Below are 13,021 nucleotides of genomic sequence, written 5' to 3' on the forward strand. Positions count from 1 at the left end.
ATTTTGAAGAGTAATCATTCTGAAGCAAATCAGTTTTAACAGAGTACCTAAACCGCCGAGTAGCGACAGTCCCGTTTTCAATTTTCTTTGCGGCTGCGCGAAATAAGTAGGTTATCTGTCATACGAAGAAGCGAAGTTGCCACTGTTGCCATTTATCAAATATCTCTATATACTTTATTTCAAGTATACCTCAGGCAACGAATCGTTTTTTTAATTATTTATTAGCTGTGAAGATATTTTATACATTCAAATTTAGAAATAAGGATAAAACAAAACAAAAAAGATATGTATAAAACTTTATAATTAATTCCACTTCAAATTGTGAGCAGTGTATACCATGTTTATAGGACCACTTCATAAGTTGAGCAGTTAAATACGTAGTCTATCTGTCAAACACGTCAAAAGAGAGAGAAAGAAAATTTGGTCCCACTACATCAAAAGAGCCGACGGTTTCTGTCGCTACTCGGCGATCTACTTACTCTGATAATATTGTCTACGGATTTTGAAGAGTAATTATTCTGAAGCAAATCAGTTTTAATCTGGTTTTAATATTATTTAGTTCAGAATCCAGAGATTTTTGGATACTGCATGTTACTGGTTGCTCTATGACATATTGTTTTAATTATACCTCTTTTGGTTGCTGTTAAGAAAGTGAGTTTTGTTGATGTAAGTATTAACTGTTTATATATTTATAATTAATTTATTTTTGTTTCCTAAATATTTTGACTAAAAGAAAATATATAAAATTGTACAACTCTGTGCCGGTATTAATCACGTGACTAAAAGTTTATTTGGTATAAAGTGTAGAAAGAATGGAAACATTATCTCTGTTATGTTTCTATACTCGTATATTTAGTTTGATACTCTCATAAGAATCTAATTGCCTGTTATTTGAAATATCTTTTATAGTTTAAAATTAGTCATAATAAATTTAAGCCATTGTCATTAAACATAAAGCTAAAGACACATCTACCATGAATCCATGTTTAACCTTTTTTAGTCCAATATTGATTCACCTTTACGTCATCGAAAATTTAACAACCGTTTATAAGAAGATTTTTTTATTAAAGTAATACTAACAGTGTATATAAGGTGCAGTTGAACAAAACTGGATTAAATTGAAAAAAACTATAGATAAAGTTGAAACAAATAATATTTTTACTTACGTGTTGTCCCTAACTAAAATCCATAAAATGCACATTTCCAGACTTGCCGCCGGCGCCGCCATCTTGCCAAGATGGCGCCCAAAATCGGTATTTTGTAAATATCTCGAAAACTATGCGTTTTTCGCAAAAATTTGAAGGGGGCAAAATTAAGGAGAATAAAATTTCCTACAAAAAAGCTAAAGTCAACCGTTTAAGCACAAAATGCCTGGAAATTTTTTTTGTTGTCGATTTTTCGAAATCAAATGTCGATTAGGGTTCACTAAAACTAGTTTTAGTTTAGTTTCTTCAATTTTGTCATAAAACAATGGCGTATCATTAATTCGCTCATTAATTTATGAATAATTAATTGTCGTGTTGGACAGCATTCATTGCGAACTTACTACCTACCAGGTTCAGCATTGGTCTGGTTGTACCAAAGATGCCGAAGAATGGGGTTGGAAGAAAACAAAAACAGGCATTACTCCAGACACAACGTTGACAGATCCAGCTCCAAAATTCCTATTAGCATTTTTATCCTGTAAATGCAAAACCAACAACTGTGGTAAAGCCAGCGGATACAGAAAATCAGGATTAAAATGTTTAATGATTTGTGCATACTGCAATGGGAAATTCTGTGACAAAGTCACTGAAGTCTCACTCGACGAATCCGATGAAGAGGAGTTGGACTTGCCTGTAGATATCCCTCTGGCGGCTGGAGATGATGAGTTGGACGAATTGAGAGACCACCCTGATGAGCCCAGCACAGCAGACACGATCGACTTTGACATCAATTAGCCAGGTCTCTCTGGCTTGTACAGATAAGTTAAAGTTTTTATTTACCTAGTGGAGTAGGCCTCCGGGGAGACCACGTTAAAATAAAAGCGTCATGTACTTTACATCTTGGGTGGTGTGGAAACAAGTAAGCAAACAAGACATTTTCAATAATTAAAATTAATTATTCATAAATTAATGAGCGAATTAATGATACGCCACTGTTTCATGACAAAATTGAAGAAACTAAACTAAAACTAGTTTTAATGAACCCTAATCGACATTTGATTTCGGAAAATCGACTATACATACATATATTATACTTTACGCAAAATTGTAAAATTTCCAGGGATTTTGTGCCTAAACGGTTGACTTTAGCAAAAAAATTTATAGAGCCTCTTTTATAGGAAATTTTATTCTCTTTAATTGCCCTCTTCAAATTTTTGCGAAAAACGCATAGTTTTCGAGATATTTACAAAATACCGATTTTGGGCGCCATCTTGGCAAGATGGCGGCGGCGGCGAACGGTGGGGTATTAGCATGAAAAAGATGATCGAAATTCGAAAAAGCAAATGTGTTTAAGATTTCCCAAAAAAAGATAAATGATAAGTTAAATCATCTTTGCCATGAATGGCGTTGCTATGGGCGTGTTTAGTTGCATTCATTTGTTTCAACGAAACGTCAAAGTTGTTACTTCTCACAGATAAGAGGTTATATATATAATGGCTAAATTTTATATTTAAAATTATAAATTGTTGTTGTTCTTGTGCTCTTTTTACGTTTATATTATTGTTTTGATTGAAAATGGCTCAGCAAGCTGCAGGTATGTATTCTACAAAAACGTATTATTTATTTTGATATTCTCTATACTAACGATTTTTTTTTGCAACTAAAAGTTAGGCGTTCAGAAAATTTGATTAAATTTGTGACATTTTTATTATACTTAGAGATTTAGTTGCGCATTTCGAAGAATTCAGCATATTGTCTATATACGTTTTACTTAGTAAACATTGGGCTTTCATACAGTAAAATAAAATACTGCGACTTTTTGCGATTTTGCTGATAAAATGAGAAAAACATTCTTGGTTTCCTCCAATTTGCCAATCAGTGATATACTAATGCGAGGTGTAAACCGCGATGGCATTGTTGTGTACAAAGCGATCGCATTAGTGCCATTAGCAGTATAGCACAATTTGGCATTAGTAGCGGCTTTAGTGGTATGGGCATTGCTCGCGGATCAGTCGTAGCATTAGTAGTAGTAGTTGCGATATTACTACTGGCACTGACCGTGGAAACACTGGAACAGTGATTTTTCTTTCTTTTTTTAGAATCGACGAATTATCCTTTATTTTGTTCATATTATTTCCTCTTTAATTGAAAATAGCAATAATTTATATAAGGTCTACATAAAAAAAATTCGATCAACTATCAGTGTCAAATATCCCACTGTGCGGCGGCAAGTCTGGAAATCTGCATTTTATGGATTTTAATTAGGGACCCCAAAACCTATATACCTACAGAATTTCAAAACTTCCGGACTTTTTTCCAAGCAAAAACCCCCAATGACTGAACTATAAACTGTAGAAAGAATGGAAACATTATCTCTGTTATGTTTCCATACTCGTATATTTAGTTTAATACTCTCATAAGAATCTAATTGCCTGTCATTTGAAATATCTTTTATAGTTTAAAATTAGTCATAATAAATTTAAGCCATTGTCATTAAACATAAAGCTAAAGACACATCTACCATGAATCCATGTTTAATCTTTTTTAATCCAATATTGATTCACCTTTACGTCATCGAAAATTTAACAACCGTTTATAAGAAGATTTTTTTATAAAAGTAATACTAACAGTGTATATAAGGTGCAGTTGAACAAAACTGGATTAAATTGAAAAAAAACTATAGATAAAGTTGAAACAAATAATATTTTTACTTAGGAGTGCCATTATTCCATGTGAAACTATACTTATTATAAGCTGACTAGGCTGCATTTTAAACTGCATGTGAACACACGCAGAATAATATTTTTTTGTAGCTAACCAAGTCATACACGTCTACAATCTCTGTATCTGTATCTACCGTTTGTCTTGTGATAAAAAAACAAGAATTCCAGAGTAAATGTTATTTCTCTTCAATGCTAAGTAGGTCTAACTAAACAAATGTTATTTGAATGGACTAACAGTTAATTTTTATTTGCTGGAAGGCTTTACAGCATCGTTGTTTTTAATCCTTCAAATCCGCCGGTCTATTAATACAGAGAGGCATGAGTGTAAAAATATGAGAGTATAATATGTGTAAAAAAATCAAGAATATACTTAAAGCACAGCTTAAAGTATCATTTAAGGAAACATCAAAGGTAACAATAGAATTTTTAAGCGCAAAGTATTAATAAAAGTCAGCTAAAACAAAATAAAGGGTATACAAAAGTTATTTTTTAATGTTCAGCGGTCTAAATGCCAGAATTATGTGTATAAAATAATTAGTTTATGAATTTACAGTATTCATTTTTAGTGTATTTTAATAATATCGAAAGATGTAACAAAACCAATATATACCTATGATTTAATTTATAAAAAATAACAAAATATTATAAAATCTCAAAATATTTATTAAATGGAAAATTTACAAGTTACACAGGTATTGCAAACAAACTTTATTTTTGATCGCTTGTTTACAGATTACATTCTAATATTAAAATGTTATTAATAGGTACCTGGTTCCTGAGAAATGATGTATCTATGTCATTTATTTTTTCATCTGAATCAGTTTGAAAATTTCGTGAAAGGTACTTGAGTTTTTTAAGTCAGTTTACTTTACTCTGCCTACTATTGTTTGTAGGAACAACACCAACAACAAACAACGCTTTATTGTGCAAAAAGTCAAAACAGCTTCATCGACAAAGCACTCACAAAACAAACAAAAGCACAAAAAAAAATATACAAACAACAAAAAATACACAATACAAATCATACAATTCAAAAAAATTTAAATCATTAAAATTACAAAAAAACATACATTGCAGAACAGTAAGCAATAAATCGATATAATTTTAAGAGTTATAAAATATTAAATACCTTTGAACCTTTGAAAATACCTAATGACCTTTGACCAGTGTGTGAGATGATCAAAATTTTAAAATTCAAAATTGTTCATGATTAAACATCAACGAAAAAGTCGTTTACCGCATATAGGGCTCTCTCCAGTAAGTATGATTTCAGAGCTTTGCGAAATGCGGGAAAGAATGAAAGCGACTTGAAATTCAATGGCAGATGATTGTACATTTTTTGGCATTGTACAGTATTGAACCTTTAACTAGTTCTGAGCTCGGGGTTGGCAGATAAAGATCGTGCTCCGCATTCCTAACTGGATAGTTATGAGATGGCCTTTCGGGAATAGCAGATATGTGCTTGCGGATTAAGCAAACGGATTCAAAAATGAATAAAGAAGGAAGAGTCAGTATTTTGAAATTTTTAAAGAAATTCTGGCAGTGAGTTCTACTGTTCAGTCCCAATAAATATCGAACTGCTCTCTGTAGTAATTCTGCTGACTTTGCAGAAACTGGGCCACCATAGCGGAGGCATGGTGGTCTCTCATCGTTAAGTTCGGAGAGAGTCTCTTGTATCGTTTCCGTCGTCTCAAAAAACTACCGTTATCGAACATGTCTTCCGCTAAAGGATCTAAGGTCCAGTAGTTACCTTTACCAGGATTACCAGGTTCTCGAGGTATCTTGATGAAACAATTATTCAAGGAGAGGTTGTATCTTATCGAGTTTTGCCAGGCGGGGAATTTTTCCCTGTAGTATCCGAATCTGGTCATAATAAACTCACAAATTCCACTCAAAGTAAGTTTCTTTTGAGGCGATTGAAGTATGATATGAGTAAGGTGGTTTAATCATCTGTCCGGATTTCTTCATGGATTTGTCGCTGTAATATCCTCGGTTTTGATGGATGTTTGAGATTCTACTGAGCCACGGAGATCAAGCGAACTGTCCGGCATAGGGTAGCGTTGTTCCAGCATGTCTCCTTCCTTGATATCTTCCGTCGCCAGGTGACGACAGTCCTCTTCCATCGCTAGCATTTGTCAAAAATGTCACAATGCAGAATCAATGAATATTATTATCATTTATTTTCAACATTCAAAATTATTTAGATAAAAATAAATGAAAATACAAGATTATATTTTATCAAGACAATAAATTAATTTTTTGTTATATTTTTGTGTTCTCTCTTATCATTTTAGAAATTTTCTTTAAAAGGTCTTAAATTTATTGTAAGAGGAAATTAGAAGTAAAGAGAAGATAATTTTATTTTTCTTTCTAAGATATATAAAGTTCTTAAGCAAATTTTAGTACATTTATCTGCATTGTTTAATAGAAATTATAAGGTATTTTGTATGTAAAAATAAACTACGATAGTAAATTACTGGGTCTTTTATTATTTTCAAATATACACAAATATATTATTAGAGTAATCATCTAAAACTTATTAAACTAAGTTGGTGTAATGACTTTTTATATTTATATACACAGTATAAGGAAATGTAAAATATACAATATACAGCCTCTAATGAGATTTATCTACATCGACACTAAAACTAACATTAGCCTTACTCTAAAAGTCTACAACGTTATACATAATAAATATTGCAACAAAATAATCACATTACAGTCTATATTAAAAATCTTTGGTCTTACATTATAAAAGATTCATCGAACGAACATTTCGGGTTCCACATTAAGTCTAAGAGAAAACTTCACCTTGTCCAATCGTCGTTGGACGATAATGGAGAAAACGCACTCATTTGGTTATGTAAACGAGGCAACACTATGTCCGGACTTTGAGAATTGCTTTTCCTCGAGATATCTGGTTTATTTCCTGCTTTACTTTCGTTACCGATGATTGAATCTATCGAAAATCCATTCTTCGCTTTCTTGTGAATCTCCGTCGGAAGATAGTCCTCGGTATCAGACACTGGAGTAACGCTAGTTGGTTGAACTGGAACGGGTTTACAAATGTTTGGTTGTGCAATTAATCCCAAAGGTGGTATTCCGAATCTGGACAGGTCCATTGGACTTAAAAGAGGTAATCCGTTAGAGAGACTTGTAGGAATACCTGGTAAGTACGTGTAAGGATTGTGAAGACTCGCATGACTGAACAAACTGTTGTGGTAATTCTCCTGACTTTGCAGAAACTGAGCCACCATAGCGGAGGCATGGTGGTCTCTCATCATTAAGTTCGGAGATGGTCTCTTGTATCGTTTCCGTCGCCTCAAAAAACTACCGTTATCGAACATGTCTTCTGCTAAAGGATCTAAGGTCCAGTAGTTACCTTTACCAGGATTTCCAGGTTCTCGAGGTATTTTGATGAAGCAATCGTTCAAGGAGAGGTTGTGTCTTATCGAGTTTTGCCAGGCAGGGAATTTTTCTCTGTAGTACCCGAATCTGGTCATAATAAACTCACAAATTCCACTCAAAGTCAGTTTCTTTTGAGGCGATTGCAGTATTGCCATGGTGATTAGAGCGATATACGAGTAAGGTGGTTTGATCATCTGTCCGGATTTCTTCATGGATTTATCGCTGTAATTATCCTCGGTTTTGATGGATGTTTGAGATTCTACTGAGCCACGGAGATCAAGCGGACTATCCGGCATAGGGTAGCGTTGTTCCAGCATGTCTCCTTCCTTGATGTCTTCCGTCGTCAGGTGACGACAGTCCTCTTCCATCGCTAGCATTTCAGTCAAAAATGTCACAAATTGTCACTGAATCGAACACAATAAGCGCGGAACACTAACCGGCCGCGGTACTAACGTGGCGTCTGTTGATGAATGAGCGCTTGGAAAAACAGTCGTACCTTTTTAATAAGAACGTAGTCCCTGTTATCTCTAAATCACTGCACATCGGTATACAGAGATAAGAGATATGAGGCGGTGTAGTTTAGTAACACACCCACTTCGATAAGTCGGCGATGGCACGATGACGGTCCAGTCGGCAGATCGGGTCGTCGGTGACTGCTTTCTGGCAATGTTATACCAATATTATCTTGCCAAGAACAATGATGGTTCAAGCCACCACATTTCCGGCAACGATGTGCGAAAACAAAGCGGTCTGGTCCGGTGGAGGGGATGCGGGCACGCCCCCAGCGAGCCGTCGTTCCGCCCATTTCACCCCTAAGGTATCGGGGTTTACGTAGGGATTTGCACACGTTCCTAAAGTACGATTGTTATTCGGCCTGAATGTCGCCCGATTGATTTTTTCCTTGTCGCTCTCTCTGTCTTTGCTCGCGTCGGTCTCGCTCGCGCCCTTATTCGTTTTGCCGCCGACCCCAACTTGACAAATAAAATAATTTTCGTATTCGATGATGCCACCGGGTGGGGGGTGTGCGGGAGGGAAATGTACAGATGCGGCTTGTAGCGATGTCGGGGATGAATCGAGCCGTTCGCGCACGGATAAGCACCGTAATGTAATCGAATAAATGTATATTTATGTATTTTGTAGCTTTTAATATTTTTGCTTTAAACATTTTTCGAAACGAAGTTTTTTTTTATATTTTAGTGGATCTTTTTAGATGCTTATCTTAAGTTTATTACAGTTAACTCTCTTTTGTGTGAATGATCATTATTATTAATAAACACTAAATAATCAGGAATAATTACTGATTTTGTTTCCACCAATAATTCCATTTATTAATAATATCTTTCTTAACTATTCCATATACAGGGTATTTCAAAGAACATGTACCATCTCTCGGAAGGAGATTCCTTACGTAAAAATGAGATTTATTTTTCATATCAACATAGGTCCGATTCTGCTTTGTTTTGTAGGTACAGGGTGTTAAAGTCTTAATATAAAGTATAAAGGGTAAAAGTTACTATAAATGCGACATATTTTAAAGCTGAAAAAGTGTCGTGCACCTTCTTTTAAATTTTTCGAAAACTTTAGAACTGCCTGTTTACCGCAAATTTTCCCCCGGTATAATTTTACTCTATGGCTAGGCTTTACTCTATGGTTAGGGTACTAAAAGGGATGCAAATCACCACCACCTCCACACAAGGCCATTCAACCGTTTCCAATATGGCGGAGATAGAAGTGCTTTATTTGGCGCGTATTTTAAACCAATAGCATTTTTCACACAAATGTCGGGTCACAGAAATTACGTAATATTTCACCAATTTTTTAATATACTAAGTCTAAAGTTCTCCACATAAGTATGGAATTTTTTGTATTTTTACTTTTATGAAAACATCAGTTAGTTACTTTTTATAAAAAGGTCTGCTTTCTCAGAAAATAGGTAGTGTTAAAATATTCAAACTTCAGGTAGCATAATAGGGTGTTCAAAATCTTCGGAAAAGAAATAACCAGAAATATATGACAGAAAATAGCAATATAAACTAAATATTCCGTTGCAAACACTTACCTACCGTAGTTTAGAATTTACTCTGAACGTTTGATAAATATATTCCATTATGGACAGTATAGGAAATTACTTGTTTTAGTAAAAGCCTTGGTAAATGCTCTTGGAATTATAAACTACACTGGCTTGGATCAAAAAATATGGAATAGTTTTTCTGTTTTGCTGCATTACACAAATATGGGAATAAATTTAAACTATAATAGGTGAGGATAACTAAAAAATATAATATGTGTTTCAAGATTTTATATAGAAAAAAAAACTAAATACCTTTTTGGGGGTTCGTAAGTAAAACTTACGCTTAACTTAGTTTTATTTACTCTTTCTCTTTACATAGGGCATTGTCTTTGTGGTAAAGACGTCATTCTTTTTTTGCATGGTTCTTCAATATAACATTAGATATTCTGAACAAGATGGATTTAATAGTTTGATGTTTGATGGCCTTTTTGAGGCATATTTAATGCACTTCTTACCCGAGAACTACTAGTAGGAGTGAAATTATCTCTTTTAATAGCTGTCAACCATTTTTTACGAAGCTCGTCATTTTTGGGGAGTATAAAAGCAGAAACCTTGAGAGCCCCTCTATAATTCCCGTGACAATTTGGAACAGAGCATGCTACAATAAAATGTTAACCCTTTAATACCTATCTTTTGATTATTTTAAGTAACCATTATAAAGTACTATGCAGACTGGCGGTGAAGGCTTTTTACTAATTTAGGTGTAGTATCTTGATAAATACTTCTAGTTCTTACCTTAAAATAATTAATAATACAGGAGTAGGTACGACAAGCGCAAAAATTTGAAGTTCCCTATGTGGAATGTCTGGTTTGGATTTTTATTACACTCTTATTTTATCACAATTTTCTGATCACACCATGCTGAACACTAAGAACTAAACAAACGTGTTGCAGAAGCACAACAAACTAGAGATAATTAATTATTTCTGGTATGCAAACGGAACGATGGTTAAAGGTAAACAACAGCCTACGCCGCCATATTTGCCTTGCCCATATCATGTTGATTGGCCTTGAGTGGAGGGGGTAATGTGCAAATACAGAAAAAATCCGGTGGCTCTCAAAATTTTTTCAAAAAAAATATTTTTTTTTAAATTTTCAAACTTAAATAACTCGGTTATTTTGGACTTGACATCTGAAAAACGGAAAAGAGAAAATATGTTTCTTTTATCGAGATCTACCAGCCCTGAAAATATTTGCACTTATTTAAGACTCACCCTGTATAATAAAATAATTTATTTTATTTTGCTGTTGAAAAAAAATAAAATCTTATAAGTATTGTTCATGCATGTTATAAATGAATTAAAAATAATGCAATGCCAAAAATTGTGTGCAATGCGAAATGCAGTGCCAAAAAGTGTATTCAATACCATTTGAAAATACCTATATGTTTTTTAGTATAATATGTTTTAAACAAAGTTATACAAAATACGTAATTTTAATCAACATATTAATATAAAATACCGGGCAAAACGTATAAAGCAAAATAATTTCACAAATAAATAGCCGAAAATTGACTTTCTGGAATGTTCTGATAATTTATTATTCTACATTACATATTTATTTATATTAATATATTATTCTACATTAAATTTATTGCTTATTTCAATAATATATTAAATAATTCTTTGCACTGATATTTTTTTTATAAATTGTCAATTTAAACAATATTTTTATTAATCAATATTTATATAGTTTTTTAATTTTAAACTATTTAACTGTATATCTATACAGGATAAGTCTTAAATAAGTTCAAATATTTTAGGGGTAGTATATTTTGACCCCAGAAACACGTAAATATATGAGATTTTTTCGCGAAAAAAGAAATTAAAAAATTTGGATTTTTTTTAAAAAAGTTTTTGGAAATTTATTTAGTCCTTAGTAGTAGTAAATAACATAAAGTCTTGATAATAAGGCATAAGTAGTAGATTAAATTTAGAAGAAAAAAAACAGAAAAGATCCAGTGGTTCACAAAATTTAAGCAATTTTTTTTTGGAAATTTTCAAAGTAAAATAACTGGGTTCGCTAAAGCGAAAATATATGTTTCTTTTATCGAAATCTACCAGCCCTGAAAACATTTGCACTTATTTAAGACTCACCCTGTATAAAATATTTTAATAGAGAGATAACTATAAGTATTATTTTACTCAGGCAAATATCTGTGGTATATTAGGTATATATTAACATCGTCAAAAACATGAAATTCAAAGATCTATTTACACTTCTACAAAAAAGGCACAAAAGAAAGGACACAAAACATGTATAATATACGAAACAGCAATGTAAGAAATTTAATAATGAATTATAAAATTTTTATTAAATATTTTAAAATTAAAATTAATAAAAAAAAATAATGCAAATTTATTAACAGTTAATTTTAAAAGAAAAAAAAACTTTTTAAGTGTGAATCGAATATAAAACATTATTCTACGTAATTTGTCGTAAAATTTACAACTTGATATTAATCTTTATTTTATAAACCCCTGTACATTGTAAATATCTACTTAGTAAAAACGTTTTTATAAATCACATTCGTAATTATTTTAATGCTTAGTATACTTTCAGATTAATCTTGTTTTTCTTGAATTCTACCAAAATTGCAGGTAATAAAATGTTTATTGTTTAGTTCTAAATCCAATGTTGCTTTAAAGTTTTATTGCGGACATCAGAGATTAAGATATCAAAATTGAAAGAAAAAGTGTTTCTATATCTAAATTATGTACTAGAAAACTATGTTATAATATATTATATACTTAATTATAACAAAGAAGAGAGACATGAGACATGACTAAAACATGACTACCCGTAGACATTCAGTGTTTCTGCCTTCCGGCTTCATCAATACGGGAGGAATCAGCCACGATGAACTAGTGATCCTGAAAAAAGAAAAAGGAAAGCAAACGAGGCACAAGGCGCCATTTGCAGCCTAGTTAGGCAGTAGCTCACAAGTCGCAAGCGTTACCGCCGAAAAGAACCGCTGCGGAGGCGTTCCAAAACACCTCGCCGCTATCACCTTGGCCCAGAGGAAACAATAAACAGAAGATGTTATCGTGGGTACTATAATAAAAAAGAAGAAAGAATTTATTGGCCTAGCCTACAGTAAGATTAGTCATGAGACATGACTAAAACATGACTACCCGTAGACACTCAGTGTTTCTGCCTTCCGGCTTCATCAATACGGGAGGAATCAGCAACGATGAACTAGTGATCCTGAAAAAAGAAAAAGGGAAGCAAACGAGGCACAAGGCGCCATTTGCAGCCTGGTTAGGCAGTAGCTCACAATTCGCAAGCGTTACCACCGAAAAAACTAATATATATATAATTTTTTAAAAAAGTCCTGGCAATGAATTCTGCTGTTTAGTCCCAGTGAATATCGAACAGCTCTCTTCTCGAGCTTGAAAATGCGGTCAAATTGAGTCGCACAACACGTACCCCAGAATGGAAGGGCATATCTGAGGTGAGACTCAAAAAGTGCATAATAAACAGTCTAGCAACTGACAAGTTAAGCTCCTTAGAAACAGATCTTAATGCAAGACAGGCAGAGCTTAATTTTTTCGACAAAGCGTCGATATGCATGTCCCATTTCAGAGAATTGTCTACCAATATTATATATATAATATTCATTAAAAAGTGTGTGAACTTCATAACTGGTTGCTTGTTGAAAATATGTATTTTGT

General features: G+C 33.1%; 1 protein-coding gene across 1 annotated transcript; it reads right to left on the minus strand.

The window, feature by feature from the left end:
- Nucleotides 1–6,337: 6,337 nt before the first annotated feature.
- Nucleotides 6,338–7,918, minus strand: LOC115883005 (forkhead box protein D3-like). Its single transcript, XM_030901277.1, has one exon. The coding sequence runs from the start codon at nucleotides 7,651–7,653 to the stop codon at nucleotides 6,676–6,678; it is 978 nt and encodes a 325-aa protein (XP_030757137.1). The 5' UTR covers nucleotides 7,654–7,918; the 3' UTR covers nucleotides 6,338–6,675.
- Between the last annotated feature and the right edge of the window lie 5,103 nt (nucleotides 7,919–13,021).

Source organism: Sitophilus oryzae, unplaced genomic scaffold (genome assembly GCF_002938485.1).
Source record: "Sitophilus oryzae breed Bouriz unplaced genomic scaffold, Soryzae_2.0 scaffold_1801_pilon_pilon, whole genome shotgun sequence".
Lineage (NCBI taxonomy): Eukaryota > Metazoa > Arthropoda > Insecta > Coleoptera > Curculionidae > Sitophilus > Sitophilus oryzae.